Source organism: Leptopilina boulardi, unplaced genomic scaffold, assembly GCF_019393585.1.
Source record: "Leptopilina boulardi isolate dan_hultmark-lab unplaced genomic scaffold, ZJU_Lbou_2.1 LbouV2_31, whole genome shotgun sequence".
Lineage (NCBI taxonomy): Eukaryota > Metazoa > Arthropoda > Insecta > Hymenoptera > Figitidae > Leptopilina > Leptopilina boulardi.
The window spans coordinates 2,015,361-2,033,869 of NW_026137874.1; the positions used below are offsets into that span (position 1 = coordinate 2,015,361).

Below are 18,509 nucleotides of genomic sequence, written 5' to 3' on the forward strand. Positions count from 1 at the left end.
CTTTCAGAGTATAGTTATATATTAATTGTAGAACTAGTCACATCAACACAATTTCGATTTTGAAAAAAAAAAATAGTAAAATTTCTCATTATTTATATTTTTAATTTATTTAAAAAATTTTATAAACAATAAATAATTTGATAGAATTTTTTTTTTTGCTTTAATTAAAAATTAAATACTATTTGAAAATTGGCATTTTTTTCGTCTAAGAAGAAAATAGATTATAAATGAGATTTTCCAGTTATTCAAATACTAAATTTAAATTTAATATTAAATGGAATTTATTAAACGATAACGTGCCTCAATTAATCTACAATTAAGATAAAAACGTCTACATATATATATATATAAAGTCTTCAATAAATTTTCATCACAATATTATTCGCATTATCATCCAGCACAATGGAGAAAACACAACAAAATATCGAGAACAATAATTCCAAACCTTTATTATTAAAAAAATTGTCCAATTACCGAATATTACATCAATCATCGGTAAGTTAAAGTTCATTTACCTACTTCGTAAAATGTTTAAAATTTTTTCCACTTCAATAATTTGTGCTTTTTAATTTAATTTTCCTCAAAAAAAAAAAATTTTTATACAAAATTTATTTTACAAGAAATTAATTATTATTATTAGTTAATTAAACGTTTTCCAAAATTTGGAAAAGAAAAAAATTGGTCACATTATTGAACATAAAAATAAAAGTAAAAAAACAAAAATAAATAAAATGTAAAATCATTATCCTAAAATCGAGTAATAAAAATATTTAACGAAATAATATTTTTAATTTGTTGCGTCTTGAACTTGAAAGTTCAGTGTTATATATCACGAGAAAGAGAGAGAGAGAAGGATAAATTGTAATCTAAAAATAATTTTTGACGTAGAAAATTGAATTTGAATCACAAACATCCCAAAATTCTATGCGAGTGATAAATTATTTCTGATTGGTTTATTTCAACACGACACTAACACCCTCTATAATCGTCTGCTAAATTTTACGGGCGGGGAGTTAAGGTCGTAGCAGAATAGAAATAAATTTATTATACGGTGACGAAATAGTAAAGCAAGAAATTAAAAAAAGACAGAAAGATAATTTTCTATGTGCAAAGAAAAAAAGTAAAGGAAATTTGACTATTTCATTTTGCTTTGACCCATAATAGGGGGTTGTCAGGAACAAACTCAAAGGTCACCTTGAAAAGTTTGATCGTGAAACAGGTGACTCCTGACAGCGATTCAGAAAGCAGTGAACAAATTATAATAGTGACACAAATTGACAATAGTTTTGCAAAAAAAAAAAAAAAAAAAAATTGATTAATTTTTGGTGAGTTTTTGTTTATAATTTTAAATTGCAATTCTATCATATCAAATAGACATTTGACAGAAACGTCATTCCTGTCATAACACCTTGTTTTACCCTTGAAATAATTTTTTATATATAAAAAAAAAATTAATAATTTTTGAGATATTATTTTTTTTCTAAATAAATAATTATAAAACATCAATTTGATTCGCGACTAACCTTATATTCACATAGGTTAGTTATTGCGTGATTCTCTTTTAAAATTAATTATTATTTTTTTTGCAATTTTAATAAAAATAATGTTTATTGTATTTATTTTCTTGAGTCACGCAACAATTGTTAGTATTATTATTATTAACTGTAATCAATCGCGATTGTTACTTTTTGCCTCGACCTACTTTGTCTCCTGTCAAATTGATTTTGAATTATGCAATAGCTAGTGAAATTTACCCTCCAAAAGTAAATGTGTGACAGCTTCTGTTTGTTGTTTTTTTAGTTACAAACTTCATTTAATCAAATTTTTTATCCTGTCCAAATTTTTTTTTGTATTAAAATTAAAAGTATGTTATCATTTTTTTTTTTATTGAAAAACTAAAAAATGTCGACAAATGCAGATAAAAAAGATTGCGTTTGTTCTAATAATGAATCTGTGGATTCGGATTCAATTTTATCGAAAATAATATCAAAATTTGCAACACATACAGAAAGTAATTTAAGTTTACAAATAATTAACAGAGATGATGATAGTTTAAATAGTTTTTCATCATTAACTACAAAAAACAATAAACGGGAGAATTTTCAAAATCTCAAAAAAATTCAACATGAAAATGAAAAATCGATCAAAATTCAAATTAAAAATGATGATGATGATAATTTTACCAAAGATAAAATTAAAATAAGAAAGAAAATGATATTGCAGAAAAATAAATTGCTTTTGAATGCTCGTAAGAATACAAATATATTCAAGATATTCCCTCAGGCTAGTCATTTTTAATAATTGTTATTTCTTTGAAAAATCATTAAAGATTTTAATCTTTTTTCTTTTACACCTTTTCTAATTTGTAGATGTTTCTGGAAGGTAAAGAACCAAATCATATGTATGGTTTATTAGAATTGTTTGAAAATAGAGATGATTTAAAAGAAGTTCAGAATATAATTTATCAAAAATATTTTCAATCAAAAAAACAGGCAATTATTTTGTTATTGAAAAACAAAAATTACTGTCTATTTATAATATATATTTTCTGTTCTAAAAAAAATGTTGCGTCTATTTTTATCAGGAAAGAGAAGTTTCACGGTTTCTAAATCCCTTGATTCTACAAGTATCAGAAAACAATGTTGTGAGAAAAAGCGAATTAGAGGCAAAAAAAAAATATTTTATATTATGCTTTTGAAATTTAAATTATTTCTCAATTTTACACAATTATTTTATGATCATTGTTATCATTTCTGATTTATATAATAATTGAACTCGATTTTATGATACATTGAATAAGTGACCTATGATCTTTTGATCTAAATTTATTCATTTATCTTTTTTACATTGTATATATTATTAAATTTTTTATTTTTACAAAATTAATAAAAAAAAGTAAATAATTTATCATAGTAATTTTTAAGTATTATAATTTAAGAAACAAATTAAATTTAAATGATTTTTAAAATTAAAATTCTTCTTTTGTCTTTAGTTTTTAGAGGAAATTTGTAAGGAAATCATGGAGGAAGAACAAATAGCACAAAGGTTCATAAAACCAGGCAGCCATAAGGGCAAAGGACTGGCTGTTTTTACGAGCGGAGGAGATTCCCAAGGTATAAAATGTTCACAATAAAGAGTGATAATTAAAATTTAAGAATAAAATTTAAAAAGCCTTTTACGCAGATTTATCTCGATTTTTAATAAATTTGCAATGTTTTCTAAATCGACTTTATAAAAAAAAAATTAACAATAAATAAATTGTTATAAATATTTTTTTCAAAAATTTCCAAAAATTATTTTTAAATAAAGAAAAATAAAAAATTTATTTTACAGGAATGAATGCAGCCGTTCGTGCCGTAGTACGAATGGGAATTTATTTAGGATGTAAAGTTTTCTTTATCAAAGAAGGTTATCAAGGTATGGTGGATGGTGGAGAAAATATAGTCGAAGCAACTTGGTCTTCTGTATCTTGTATCATCCACAGAGTAATTATTATTCAATATTTAATTTTTTTTTCAATTAAAAAATAATTTATAATTATAAAAAACTATTCGAATTTTTTAATAAAATAATGTTCTCTATTTAAGGGTGGTACCGTCATAGGATCAGCGCGTTGCAAAGAATTTAGAGAGCGAGCTGGCCGCAAACGGGCAGCGAAAAATCTAGTACTTCGTGGAATTGCGAATTTAGTTGTTATTGGTGGTGATGGTTCTCTCACCGGTGCGAATCTTTTCAAAGAAGAATGGTCAGATCTTTTGAAAGAATTAGCGAAAGACGGTAATTTCTATACTAAATTAAAAGTCTAAATTCAATGAAAAATTTAATAACGCTTTTATTTGACTATTGAGATTTAACGAAAGAAAAAAAAAAAATTAATTTTTTTTGCAGGCGATATAACACAAGATCAATCGGAAAAATATACACATCTTCATATAGTCGGTTTGGTTGGTTCTATCGATAATGATTTTTGTGGCACTGACATGACAATTGGTACAGATTCGGCTCTTCATAGAATTATCGAGAGTATTGACGCTATTGTCAGTACTGCGTATTCACATCAAAGAACATTTATTATGGAAGTTATGGGTCGTCATTGTGGGTAAGTCACTATTAATTATTGTGGATATAATTTCAAAATTTGAAAATATTTTATTATGATTAGAATCAAAATCATATTTAATTTGGGAAATTTCAGAATATTTTTTATAGGTTTTTTTTTGCTATTTAATGTTTTAAAAAAATTTGTTTTTCGAAAAAAAGTAGCTACATATTATAATTATTGAAAAGTTTCAACTTTGGTCAGGTACCTGGGAATCGTAGGCGCGTTAGCCGCTGAGGCAGACCATGTATTCATTCCGGAATGCCCACCCCCCGGCGATTGGCCTGAAAAACTTTGTAAAAAGTTGGAACAGGCATGTCAAAATGATCTTTTATCGAAATTTTTTAGTTGACGACCTTTTTTTTTTGATTAATTGACAATTTTATCCCGACTAACTTGAAATAAAACAATTACTAATTAAGTTTGAAAAGTTTTGTTGTATATATTCTAAAAAAAAACAGAAAAAACAAATTTGCATTCTACGTTTTAGATTAGAGTAAATTTGTGACAACTGACTGAGTTTACTTCACTAAACGGTCATAAAATGAACATGTGAAGAGAACGTTCATTTTGTAATGTCCCATTAATGTCCCTTCATTTAGCATAATTATATATAACATATCATGAACCATGAGCTTTTTTTAGTTTATTACTAGTTTTCTGTCAATAGTGTGAGTTGAATTTAAAAAAAAAAAATGTCAAAGCTTTTATTCCCGAATCACCGTCAGTTAAATAATAATGGGTCAATAGAGTTCTAAAGCTCAACTCAATTCTGCTATATTTGTAAATGATCCCTATGATTAGGCTATTCAGACTTGAGTAGTTTAACCTATGACCTCTTTCTTATTCACATCTTTCAGATGTTGATCAATCATCGCAAGCTCCATTTTGTGAATTTGAACCGTTTTTCAATTCGCAAAAACAATTTTTATTATTTATTCAACAATTTTGATGATTAAAAATCAAATAGTAAAATATTAGTTTTTTTGGAGCGTTTTTTATTTAACCGAATTTTTATTAACTGTCTGAAAAAAATTTAATTATTTATTTTAGAAGGAATTTTATTAAATGTACGCTAGAGCCTTTTGTTCAATAACCCTCACATTTTTTTTTCTCTTCATTTTCATGATATTGAATATTTGTATATGTTATTATTTTTGTAAAAAAAAAAAAAAATTCATGACATTATTTTCAAGTACAAGCTAGAGCCTTCAGTTAGGTTTAACATTACAGCTATCTGGCTCTGGTAGCAGCTATTTGTTGCGAAGCTGATTTCGTCTTCATCCCCGAATGGCCCGCTGAGCGAGATTGGCCCAACAAGTTGTGCAAAAAATTATTGCAGGTTCGATTTGAAATTTTTTTTTATCACAGGAAATTCTAATTTATTATAAGCTTTCAAAGAATTATTATTATTATTATTATTAGTCTATTTAAAATTTTAATTATGCAAAAAATTATTCTATATTTTTTTTTTAATAGTGAAAATGTAGGTTGAAGCGAACTCTGCTTTTCATTTCATGCATGTCTCATGAGTTTAATAATTGAATATAACTTTTCATTTTTTAATGTATGTTTTTTCTAACTAATTTAAAATTTTACTAATTATAAATTAAGAATAACAAATTAAAAATGCGATAATTGAAAAATATTTACAGAATTTATTTTGAATAATATGAAAATAAATTCTGTTCATATTTATTTAAGAAAATCATTTAATTTTTTACAATTAAAAATTAATTCGATTTTTTTGTTTAATAATAATAGAAAGTTAATTTTATTTCAAAATACAGAGTATTATAATTTAATTAGACATCCTTAGATTAAAATATTAAGTAGAAATTATAAATTCAATTTGTTTTGCATATGACATTGAATTTGCTTTAAAAAAAAAAAAAAAAATTAATTTACTATAAAAATCTTTTTCAAATTCAATTAAAGTAAAATTTATTCTAGGAACGTTTAACTGGCCAACGACTCAACATCATTATTGTGGCAGAAGGTGCCGTCGATCAAAATGGAGATCCAATTACAGCAGAAAATGTGAAAAAAGTTGTTGTCGACAAATTGCAACAAGATACAAGAATCACAGTTCTTGGTCACGTGCAACGTGGAGGAAATCCATCAGCTTTCGATAGAGTTTTAGTAAGAATCGTTGTTTTCTTTCGAATTTATTTCGAAAATTAGAAAATTAAAATTCTTTTTTTGAAATATAGGGATGTCGTATGGGTGCTGAAGCAGTTATGGCATTAATGGAAGCAACACCTGAAACTGAGGCTTGTGTCGTCACTCTCGACGGAAATCAAGCTGTTCGTTTACCACTAATGGAATGTGTTCGTCGAACAAAAGCCGTTGCTCAAGCAATGGCTGATAAAAATTGGGATCTTGCTGTACAACTTCGTGGAAAGTAAGTTGATTCTTTTTTTTTGGTAAAAAAAATTATATATTTCTATTAACTTTTGTAATATTTTAGAGGATTCGTGAGAAATTTAGAAACCTACAAAATGTTGACAAGATTGAAGGCACCGGTTGATCCCGATACAAACAAGGTTTGTATTAATATTCAAAAATTATTTAATTTGAGAGTCACGAGCCATATTAGATTTTATTGAAGAATTAATAATAATAATAATAATAATTTTTATAGAGTAGTTATTAATTGTTGAAGCACATATAATTTTTTTTTCATAATTGTGAGATAACAAAGTATAATACGTAGTTTTAGAAAGGTTCGTGTCTCTAAAAAATGTAAAAGTATATTTTAAATTGAGTTTTAAAAAAATCCTTTATTAATAATGCTTCAGGAAAATAATAATGGTCCCATCCTAACTAAGGTAAATTTAACTAATACTTTAAAAAAAAATTGCTTAAAAATGTAGCACATGTGCGCACATGAATTAGTTGAAAATAATTTTCACGAAATCCTTATTAATATGAACCTTAATCCCTTTCTCGTGATAGCAATTCACTTTATGTGGACAAGTAAGTAAAATTAACCCTCGACATTAATTCATTTTTTTCCATTTATTAGTATCATGTTAATGTTTATAATAAATGTAGTATTCAATGCTAACGCCACGGCAATATGCTAAAATTTAGATTTAGAATTTTATACTCTGTTATGTAATAATCACAGGATTGATTACTCTTATATTCTATGAATTTTAAACTACAAGTTATTAAATTTTTATTTAATGAAATAAATTTAATTCTTTTATTTTTAACAATAGTAAACATCATAGAATTAAGAGTGATCAGCCCATATTTGTAATAATATTGTTCGTATATAATATTTTTAAATACAAAATTTTTAAAAAATGTTAACAAATTGTTTTCCAAATTTAGGATCATTATACGATGGCTGTAATGCATGTTGGTTCACCTTCTTGTGGAATGAACGCAGCAGTTCGTTCCTTTGTGAGAAATTGCATCTACCGTGGAGATAAGGCAAGTTTAAAAAATGAATTATCATGAAAATTTTTATTGTCAATCATTATTGATCAGAAATTTAACAAAATTTAGGTTTATGGAATTTGCGACGGTGTTATGGGTCTTGAGGCAGGAAAATTGAAATTAATGGACTGGGCTTCTGTAACTAGTTGGGTGGCACAGGGTGGTGCTTATTTGGGAACAAAACGTGCTCCACCAACAAATGAGCAACTACCACATATTGCTCAAAAACTCAAAGAATTTGGAATTCAAGCTCTTTTAATCATTGGAGGATTTGAAGTACGAAAAAAATGAATATTTACATTACAAATTTTTTTAGAAAGTACATAATACACTTTCAACAATAAAATTAAAAAAATGCAACTATTTTTGTTTGTTAAATCAGGGTTACCAAACAGGACTTACTTTCTACAAAGCAAGAGATCAATTCGATGAATTTAAAATTCCAATTGCCATGATTCCTGCAACAATCAGTAATAACGTACCAGGAACCGAATTTTCTCTGGGTTGTGATACTGCTCTCAATGAAATTACGGAGGTACTTAAGTAATTAAAAAATTAAAGAAATCGAAAATCTTTAATTATATTTGTTTTTTTATTACAATTCATTTGTTTTATAATTCAATAATTATGGATATAATTCGCAGATTTGTGACAGAATTCGTCAATCTGCTCAAGGAACGAAACGACGTGTATTTATTATTGAAACAATGGGTGGTTATTGTGGTTATTTGGCAACAGTCGCTGGATTAGCGGGTGGTTCTGATGCAGCCTATATTTTTGAAGAAAAGTTTAACATTAAAGATTTAAATCAAGACGTCATTGCAATGGCTGCAAAAATGTCAGAGGGTGTACAAAGAGGTTTAATTCTTCGAAATGAATGTGCTAACTCTAATTATAATACAGACTTTATGCAAAGGCTCTTTAGCGAAGAAGGCAAAGGACTATTCAGTTGCAGAAGTAATATTATAGGTAATTATTTTTACTAATTGTAAGATAAAAAGATACATAAATTTTAAAAATTAATTTTTTAAGTAGCTAATCAATAATTCTATTTTTAGGTCATATGCAACAAGGAGGATCGCCTACTCCGTTCGATAGAAATTTAGGTACAAAAATGGGTGCCAAAGCAGTAGAATGGTTTTCTGAACAACTTAAAAAATATCCGAATCCTGAGGGTAAAGCAACCGATCCTGACAGCGCAGTTATGTTAGGAATCGTCAGAAGACAATATAGATTTACGCCCTTCAAAGATCTTATCCAAGTCACTGATTTTGAGTAAGTTTTCTTTTTTTTTATCTCTAATTTCTCTAAATTAAAAATTTTAATGAATTTTTTCTTCATCAGTCATCGAATCCCAACTTATCAGTGGTGGATGAAATTGCGTCCCTTATTGAAAGTATTAGCAAAACATGAATCGACATATGAAGAAGAAGGTCTTTATATAACGGTGGAAGAAATGGATTTCGACAATGATCCACCCCTCGTCTAGGTATTTTTTTTTTATTGTATAAATTTAGCGAATTTCACGTAAAAAAAATATAATGTTTTCCTAGCCGTATCTCGATAAGTGTCTGTATAATGCACGTTACGCTAGGCCATTAATTAAAAAAAAAAAAATAGTTCAGTATTTTAAAGGCATTAAATTGCTCGCGTCTAGTTGAATTTTAAAACACCGAAAAAAAAATTAATTTTAGGATATAAAATTTCAAAAAAGGAGGCTACTTTTTATCATGCGCTTAACTTGTTGCTATATTGCAACATTAACTTTTTTTTAACTTAAAATTGTTTTTATAACACTAACTATTATATTTTATGGCTGGTCACATCGTTTTATTGTAATTTTAAAAATAAAAATATTTTCTTTTAGAAAGTATCCGCAAGACGGAAACAATAGTTATTCTGTGTGTTTTTTTTTAAAGAATTTTTAAACTCAGGTTGAGAATTAGGTACAAAGTTAGTACCTTTAGAAAAGAAGGTAAGAGATAATATGACAAAAAAAAAAAGATTTTATTACTGTCTAGTTGATTAATAATGTTTAAAAAAAATGAGTAATTTAATTATTTCAAAATTGAAAATCCAAAGGTTATATTTAAAGCGCCTTTTTGTTATTATAGAAATGTAAGAGAAAAAAATTTTTTAATATGGAGCTCAGATTCATTACTAATATTAAATATTTATAAGATTGGATGTATTTACATTAGTGAATTTAAAAAAAAAAAAAAACTATTAGAAAAATTGAAATCGTTAAAATTTTGATAATGTTTAGCGTGAAATTTCGAAACAAAAAACGAAATTTAAAACTTGATAGAGGAACAAATTTAACGTGAATAGATGATCCTTGTCATATAAGGTATACGATAAAAAGTTTTAAGAAAAAAAGAAGTTTGTGGCACATTTCAGTTTATGAAAATTGTCTCTCTGTTTAGCATTAATCAAAGCTTTAAGAAAAAAAAGCTATGTAATTCAGAGAATATACTCGTCTACCTCAAAAAAATAATTTGCAATCGTATAAAACGGCTCTTAGGAACAGATCAAAAAAAAAAAAAAAACCTAAGTCGTGTTGGTTGCACGTAAATTTTAATGTGCTAAAGTTTAAGGCTTGTGACCACATCCGTTATTTAGTGAATTTTTTTTTTCATTATTATTGTATCAGCACGCTTGTCTTTAAAAAAAATAATTCTACTCGCACACAATTAAGATGTTTTTGTTTAACACGTGTCTTTATTAAAGTAAGATTTATCAAAAAATGTTAAGGATTTTTTTTTTATCTGATAGAATTAAACTATTTTCTCTTTTTTAATTCTGAGAATAAAATTAACGTCCCAAATATGTCAACATATTCTTCAAATTAGAAAAAAAATAATATAATTAAAATTTTTGTTATACTTTCTAAAAATTGAAAGAAGAATAATTAAACAGACAAATTGTGCTTTTTTAATGCTAGTCTAAACCTAATAATGCGATCAGCCTAAAAAATTCAAAAGTTACCTAAGCGACGTTGTTAAAATGCCAAATGCACGTTGCCTCTTTTCGCAATGAAAGTTAAAATGAATAAGTTGTAAGAATTTATCGACAACAAAAAAACTAAAATATAACGTATGAAAAAATACGTAATAACACTCGCCGAGTGCTTACAACAACGGAACACATTAACGAAGCGGCATAGGATATTATATATGAAAAAAAACTATATTTTAAAGAGAACGTAATTAACTAGTAAAATAAATCTACATTAATATAATAAAATACAAGTATATGTTAATGACAATACTAATTAATTGTTGAACAGGTATGAAATGACTAAAATACTGTTATTAAACAGTAATCAATAAAATACAATATTATATAATTATATATTATATATATTAAAACTACATTAATTATTACAAGAAACTAGAAATTAATTTTTAAAAGAAAAATTTTAGTAAATTTTTCTTTTTAAAAATAGTTTCTACTCTTGTACTATTATTGCAGAGATGTAAGTTAAAGATATTAAAGTCTAACGATTAATCGTTTTTATTTTTGTTCTCTTTTAAAGTAATTGTCAGCTTTGATATATATTTAAGATTAAAAAAAAAATAATTTATTATTGATTGTGTATGTGAGTGTGCATATTTATTCTATATGGTTATTAAAAAAAAAAAAAAAAAAAAAAAAAATGATCGAGTGAAATAGAAAAGTAAAAAATCTTTTCGTTCCGCAGTGAAATGAAAAAAATAAATTCAAAACAATTTTCTAAACTTAATATATATCTCTCCATAAATTCGTGCCATATCAATAATAAATTCACACTGACAAAATTGTGTGATAATCCGATAATTTATTATAATATACAAATTACAGCGAGTCTGTATAAAGAGTTGAATATTTTTTAAGATCCCTGAAGTCTATTTTTCACTCATTGTTGATCAATGAGTTGATCAAAGCCTATAGTATTATTTTGCGATAATTTAGTTAAAATGCAGTATATAAATATATATATATATATCCGTGTTGAAAAGTGCGAGGGGAATATATATATTATAATAGTAAAAATGAATCTTATTGGCACGAAAAGTGGCGCGATTACTAAACTATGTTGTATTATTAATGTCGTCAAATAAATTATATCTTATGTATAATTGTTATTTCATTTAATTTGTTTATTTCCTTTTTTTCTAATTAGCAATAGAATATAAAAAGTAAAGATAATTATAAATTTTATTTTAAAAATTTATTTCAATCAAATTACAAAAAGTTGAATTTAAATAATTCAAAATTTAATTTTTTAAAAATAAATCAAATTTCATATTTAATTATTAGAAAAAATAGTAGAAAAATTTTTATTTCAATGAAAATTGTAAATAAAAATTAATTTAAGTAGATGAATTGAAATTATTTTTAAAAATAATTTTTGCAAAATAACAATAAAGAGAAAAATATTTTGGACATAAGGTAAGAAAAGATGAATTGATTCACGTAGTGCCAACAAAATGCACCGGGACGCCACATTGGATAACGTTGGCTGTTAATTTGGAAAGTTATATGTGTGCGCGCGACTCATTTGTCTGTATTTTCTGAACCCCCCCAGTATATTTTCGTGGATATGAATGTATTTGTGCATTTGTGTGCTCTGTCAGTGAGACACCGTACGACAGTTGTTATTCTTGAAGGTGCACGTAAGCACTTGATCACAGCGGTCAGTGTCAATTAGAATAGAAATTTTTTTTTTTTTCAAATTTAGAACAAAGTCTCATTAAAAATGGTCACAGTTAAAGGTCGTAAGTCTTCGAATAAGAATCCACCGATTCTCAGTCATGAATTTATCATTCAGAATCATGCTGACATTGTATCGTGTGTGGCTATGGTCTTCGTTGTGGGTCTCATGGTGCAGGTTAGTAAAAGCATTTTCTCAAAAATTATTTCTCTTTTATAATAATACTGATATTCATTATTTCATTATTTATTGTCAAGATAATAATTTTAAAAATTCATCAATTTATAAATTGTCTTTCTTTATAATGTAATTGTCAAAAATTATCAACCATATGTTACACACCACATATATCTTTGGAGTGTCGACTTAACCGGTTTCTAAGATTTTCAATTTTTAATCTTTTTATTTCCTATCTACAAAATATTTTAGTTATTCTTTTCTTTGTCAAAATATTTTTTAGAAAAAGTGATGGAAAAAAAATATTTATAATTATCTTTATTTTTAAATATATTTATTTATTTTACTATTAAAATAGAAAAAAAAATTAATATTTTCATTATTTTTTTCTATAATACTAATTTTTAATTATTCAGGTAACGTCACCATGGGCCTACACTTTTATTGCTATTCATCATAATGCAACGACAGTCCCAGAATCTACAGATGGTCCAATTTTACCGTTAAAATATACAACTGGTTGGAAAGATATTTGTGCTGTATTTTTCTACTTTCTTATAACAATTGTTATGCATGCTGTTATTCAAGAATATATTTTTGACGTAAGTATAAACAAAATTAAAGAATGAATAAATAAATTTTATTGAAATGTCAAATATTTCAGTATAATGATAAACGATTAGAGAAAATTATGTGAAAGTCATTAATAAAATGTGAAAAATTTTTAATTTCAGAAAATCTCAAAACGTCTTCATTTGAGCAAGAGTAAACATTCGAAATTTAATGAATCTAGCCAGCTAATTACATTTTACATTTTGTCTGCCGCTTGGGGTATCGACATTATAATGAGGTTTGTTATTAATTGAAAGAGTTTAGATTATTTTGAAGAAACAAACTTAAATCAATATAAATTCGACAAATTTCAATAAAGACTAAATTTTTTTATTCGACTAATATTTTGGAATTTTTTTGGAATTTTGGAAATTACAGAAAACTAAATAAATTCCTAAAATTAATATATTTGAATAACTAATCAATTCGAAAATTGAAAATAATAAAATTGATAAATTTCAAAAAACAATTAAATTTTTTAAATCTCAATAGCGAATTAAATAATTTTCAGGGACAATCTTTTGGTAAACATTACATCTCTATGGGAAGGCTATCCAGGATCTATGTCATTTTCTCTAAAATTATTCTTCATTGCTCAATTGGCTTATTGGTTACACAGCTATCCTGAACTATACTTCCAACGGGCAAAGAAAGAAGAAATTCTACCAAGAATTGTTTTAGCGACTTTTGGACTTTTCTTTTGCGCTGCCGCTTATATTCTCAAGTATGTATATAATAATCGAAAAAAGTTAAAAATTAAATTATTTATCGATGATCATAATATTTAATTTTTATTTTCTAATTACAGTTTCCAACATGTTGGTGTAATTCTTTTGGTATTGCATTATGTAGGAGAAGCTCTTCAACATGGAGCTCGACTCGTACATTTTGTGTCTCACAACGAAAAAACAACGCAATGTAAATATTTTTTTCAATTTTTTAAAAAATTAATTTAATTTCACCCAGATTTTTTTCTCTGTTTTGTATTTCTATTTTACAATTACTAATTGAAAACAAGTAAAAAAACAATTATTCAATTATAATAATAATTATTTTAATGAAATAAATAAATAATTATGATTTTTTAATATTTTCAGTGGCATTTTTGGTAGCAAATGCTGCTTTTGTTTTTGCGAGACTTGCAACTGTGGCTCTAAGTGGTCTAGTATTTTTCTACGGACTAGGACAAATTGAAAGATCACTTGACTACACAATGGGAAAATTCAATATTCCAGCTGTTCAATTTGGTGGTCTTGGCGCTATTTTACTTTTCCAAGCCTATCTCTTTTATAGCTTTATCAAAAGGCAAATGAAATTCTCACGTGAAAACAAAACACAAGTTGTCTCGAAAGGAAAATCTAAGCAAAAGCCAAGGAAGAAGGACGCAAAGGATGGTGAGTTTTTGAAAACTAAAAATCAATTAAATTAATTTATTAATATTTTAATAAATTATTAATAAAATTAATATTTAAAAAAAACTATTATAATTTTAAGGCAAAAAGTCTGAGGATGATGATTTGCCAGAGGTAGATCAAGCAACAAAAAAGAATTTGAGAACCCGATATTCAGCGAAAGCAAAATAAACGTTAAGTGATATCAATGTTTGAAAGGCTGACGACTCTTTATAATAAATAGTTATAAAAAAAACCAGCTGCAGGTCCTGATGGATTAAAAAGTACAAAGTTTCAGGACGATGAGTCAACTTTTATATATTAGATTCCTTATTGTAAATTCAACGGTGTTAACATAAGCAGCTGTACATGAAAGACGAGTCTAATTTTAAATCTCAGGAAGAAAATAAAAGAAGAAGAAGAAGAAGAATGCACTCTATTGATATGCAAGTGCTAATTTTTGTATGTTAACGATATGATGGAAGTGGAGAGTAAAATTTTTATAAAGCTTGACACAATAAGAAGAAAATAACAAAGATGATTTTTTTATCAAAATGAGGAAATTCTTTCGTGAGAAGGAATTTTTTTTTTTTTTTAATAGAATGTTACATGCGTGACAGATATTGATTATATAGAATTGAATGGAGAGATTTTTATATGTTAACAAATTTTTGAAAGAAATAATTCACAAAAAGAGTGTGTATTTGAGATGACTTAGATTGAAACTATATATATATATATTTACAAACTGATTATATTTTTGTCTACATAGTTAGACTTGAAAACTTGAGAGATTGTATTATAAGATATTAAATTATTTAAATAATTTTAGACAAATTTAGCGAGTGAGCTTAATAATTGCGAATAATGAAAGAGCTGATTAATTAGTCAATATTTTAATTTTTATTCAATCATTTTCATAATGTATTTCTCTATTCAATGTAAGTATAGTTTTTAAAATAAAACTTTTATCCTGGTTGGAAAATATTGTTATTTTTTATCTATTTTCAATATTTAGTATTCTTTTTAAAATTGATTTGCTAAGAACGAAAACTACCTAGCCAATTGAATGACATACGATAAATTGAATTCCTCTTTTGCCATACATCGATTAATCAACCTGTTTTTTTATTTCTAAACTTTTTATATTTTTAATGTAAAATTAATTAAACAAAAGTGTTAAATAAATTTTTGAACAAAATCTCCACAAAAATAATTATTTGCTTTAAAGTATTTCATTTTTAAAATATTTTTTAATTTTCTAAATATTATAAAAAAATTAAATTAAAAAAAAAATATTCAACAAAGTATATACATTAATAATTGGTTTAAAATTACTGTTTTATCTTTTTTTTTTTCATAATACAGAAAATATTTCAAATTTTTTTTTGCAGGAAAATTATTTATTTTTATAACACGAGTTTTATACGTGTATAAGAAGCTCGATGTGAGATTTTATTGAAATGAAAGACTCCTGGGGGCTAAAGCAAGGCTGAAATAAAAGCCGTTGACTATAGAGTGATCTATTTCGTTGAACAATAGAGCAATTATTGTGCATTTTTCCCCAACAAATACTCTTCAAATAGAACTTATCCTTCAAACTTATATGGAAATTTAATTTTCAAATCCGATATTTACAATAACAAAAAAAAAAAATATGAAGGGTAGAATGACAAAAGGGGTCAAGCGCCAATTTTTCGAAAATGAGGTTTTTGCATAAAAAAATCAAGAAAATTCATTTACACATTTCTGTAGAAGGATTTCCTTTTTTATTGCGTATTTAAATCAGTTTTTAATAAAAATTAAATTAATAAAATAGCCTCAAATTTACTTTATTGCAACCTGATTGAAAAACAAAAGAAAGTGGTGAGTCAATAATATTATCAAAATAAAAAAAAATATTATTTTTTTAGATTTTATTTTAATATTTTATTTTAATAATATTTTAATTAATAAAATTAATAATAATAATAATCTATTTTCAATTTTAAACAATTTTAAAATCATTTTGTTTTTAATTTTTAAATATTTTTATGATTATACTAAGTGAACAATTGAATTTAAAGATGAAAGTATTGCTCAATTCCAAAGCAAGCAATTAATTCGTAATTTTCTTGAAAACAAACAATTTTTTAAAGGAATTTTTTTTTCTATTCATTTCGTCGATTCCATAGAAAGAAATTAATTTTCCAGTTTTTCTTTAAACTGTATATTTTTTTTATAATTAATGCTTAAAGAAAATGTGCGCAGTTGATATAACCTCAAGACACCACAGTTTTTTTTAATTTTATCGTTAATATGTAGGTTTATTTCAACAAATTGTTGTTTATTTATTAAAACATACTAATATATCGAAACGGTTTTCTCAGTTTTTTTTTAAATGACCTGCAAAATTTTTAAAAATGTTTTTTTTACTTCCTGTAAAAACAGTGAATTGGCGCTTGACCCCTTTTGTCATTCTACCCTTCATATGTATTATTGAAAAAGTTTTAAATTAAAAGAATTTTTTTTTTTTTTTTTGTTTAAAAATAGGAAATATTTTTCTTTCATGTAAAGTTTCATAACATTAAATTTAAAAGTTAAATTTTGTTTACTAAAGTTACTTTTACGTTTTTTTATGTTGAGCTCTAAATTTTTAAACACCCATCCATGTCGTTTGTGAAATCCTTCAAATGATATATAGTATACCGCCTTTAAGTACCTCATAAAATGAAGTATTTAAATAAACTTTCGAGATGGATTACTTTTATAGTGTTTCGAGAGTAATAAAAAAAAAAAAAAATACAATGCTTCACGAGAAAACAATTAAGTATTAAACTTCTTGCGTCGAGATTTTATAATTCATAGAATTTATTTTATAATTGTTTTCTTTCTTTAATTAGTAATAAAATTGTAATTTTTTTTAAACGTATTTTTTATCCTTTAAATTTTGTAAAATAATAAACACTTTTTCACGGATTTAATAATAAAAGTATAGATGAAATTTTCATGATCCAACTAAAATAATATTTATGGTATTCATCAGAGAGCAATTTTCCCCGATATCGCTCTAACAATATTTTACTCTGTCCCTTCTTTACTTAAAAGTAAACATACCTTCTAATGCAAAAAGACTATGTATATGGATTACGTGGGACACATTTTCATCTTATTTTGCAAAGATTTATTCATTTTTAAATAATTGTCTTTCTCTTTACCTTTTTTTTAAATGTGATAATAAAAGGCTATTTTTAAAAGAAAAAATAGCACATTTTTAGAGTTAAAATAGTTAAATTTGATTTTTAAAAGACTTACTGCGTTGTTATTTATTCAAGCTCTCATGTTGATTCTGAAAGAGAAAAAAAAATTAATTACTAATTTTTAATTAATTTAAGTGGAATATAATTTTCAGGATTTAAGTAGATTTTTCTTATTTGTTTGTTTTAAAAAAGATATATTGTTTTAAATTAATTAATTAATTAATAAAAATTTCAAGTTTTGTTTTATTTATTTTTTTATTTAAATGAGATGTAATAAATATAATTATAATAATAAAAAAAAAATTAATTCTTACCTAAAAAATTCCACTGGCAAACAATGCGACGTTTCGATTGAAAAATTCACTAATCACTCGCGATTTTTATTAAAATAAACAATTTTTATGTTCTTAATAATTCACATATTTCACAATTATTGAATAATACCGAAACGAAGCGAACAACGAAATATCGAATTTTATATTATTTAAATGCTTTTGTAAAACACACATACACACACTTGCGAAGTGAATTTAGGTTATATCCGAATTTTCACTGACTCTAGAAATAATTTTCCCGAACGAAAACAAGAGAATAATAATTCACATAATTTTCGATGATGAACGAACATAGAATTAACTAATGATTACACAATTTGCAATAAATATGAAATATATTTTGTTAAAATCATCGCGGATTCCAATGGTACACTGCCTATCGCGCGGAAATAAAATTTTCATTAAGTGAAGTTGCCTATGCAAAGCTTCCATTACTCTGATTGGACGATAGGTTACTTCCGATTTTCATCAATTATTTAGAAAAGTAAACTATAAAAATAATTTAGTAAA

General features: G+C 25.3%; 2 protein-coding genes across 7 annotated transcripts; both read left to right on the top strand.

The window, feature by feature from the left end:
- The first annotated feature begins 330 nt into the window (after positions 1-330).
- LOC127283173 (ATP-dependent 6-phosphofructokinase) lies at positions 331-9,442 on the top strand. Of its 6 annotated transcripts, none has more exons than XM_051307876.1 (17): positions 331-495; positions 2,993-3,113; positions 3,334-3,485; positions 3,588-3,777; positions 3,889-4,099; positions 4,304-4,412; positions 6,053-6,241; positions 6,313-6,503; positions 6,570-6,645; positions 6,901-6,930; positions 7,058-7,078; positions 7,442-7,543; positions 7,619-7,825; positions 7,932-8,084; positions 8,194-8,518; positions 8,608-8,824; positions 8,894-9,442. In XM_051307876.1, exons 1-17 carry the CDS (start codon positions 403-405, stop codon positions 9,036-9,038), a joined length of 2,532 nt encoding a protein of 843 aa, XP_051163833.1. In that variant the 5' UTR covers positions 331-402; the 3' UTR covers positions 9,039-9,442. The 6 variants fall into 6 exon arrangements, with proteins under 6 accessions (XP_051163833.1, XP_051163832.1, XP_051163834.1 ...); XM_051307875.1 differs by lacking the exon at positions 4,304-4,412 and adding an exon at positions 5,333-5,441; XM_051307880.1 differs by lacking the exons at positions 331-495; positions 4,304-4,412 and adding exons at positions 987-1,325; positions 5,333-5,441.
- Positions 9,443-12,136: 2,694 nt separating this feature from the next.
- LOC127283151 (translocating chain-associated membrane protein 1) lies at positions 12,137-15,410 on the top strand. The gene is made up of 7 exons (XM_051307842.1): positions 12,137-12,422; positions 12,839-13,024; positions 13,157-13,272; positions 13,546-13,758; positions 13,843-13,952; positions 14,132-14,428; positions 14,529-15,410. Exons 1-7 carry the CDS (start codon positions 12,291-12,293, stop codon positions 14,615-14,617), a joined length of 1,143 nt encoding a protein of 380 aa, XP_051163799.1. The 5' UTR covers positions 12,137-12,290; the 3' UTR covers positions 14,618-15,410.
- Positions 15,411-18,509: the final 3,099 nt, after the last annotated feature.

What these genes read in the sequence shown, in the direction of transcription:
- LOC127283173 (XM_051307876.1), top strand. Translation starts at nt 403, where the DNA reads ATGGAGAAAACACAACAAAATATCGAGAACAATAATTCCAAACCTTTA. An exon ending in TATCTTGTATCATCCACAGA is followed by an intron (nt 3,486 to 3,587) that starts GTAATTATTATT and finishes TCTCTATTTAAG; the next exon opens with GGTGGTACCGTCATAGGATC. An exon ending in ATGGTCCCATCCTAACTAAG is followed by an intron (nt 6,931 to 7,057) that starts GTAAATTTAACT and finishes TTCTCGTGATAG; the next exon opens with CAATTCACTTTATGTGGACA.
- LOC127283151 (XM_051307842.1), top strand. Translation starts at nt 12,291, where the DNA reads ATGGTCACAGTTAAAGGTCGTAAGTCTTCGAATAAGAATCCACCGATT. An exon ending in TTGTGGGTCTCATGGTGCAG is followed by an intron (nt 12,423 to 12,838) that starts GTTAGTAAAAGC and finishes TTAATTATTCAG; the next exon opens with GTAACGTCACCATGGGCCTA. An exon ending in GAAGAAGGACGCAAAGGATG is followed by an intron (nt 14,429 to 14,528) that starts GTGAGTTTTTGA and finishes TATAATTTTAAG; the next exon opens with GCAAAAAGTCTGAGGATGAT.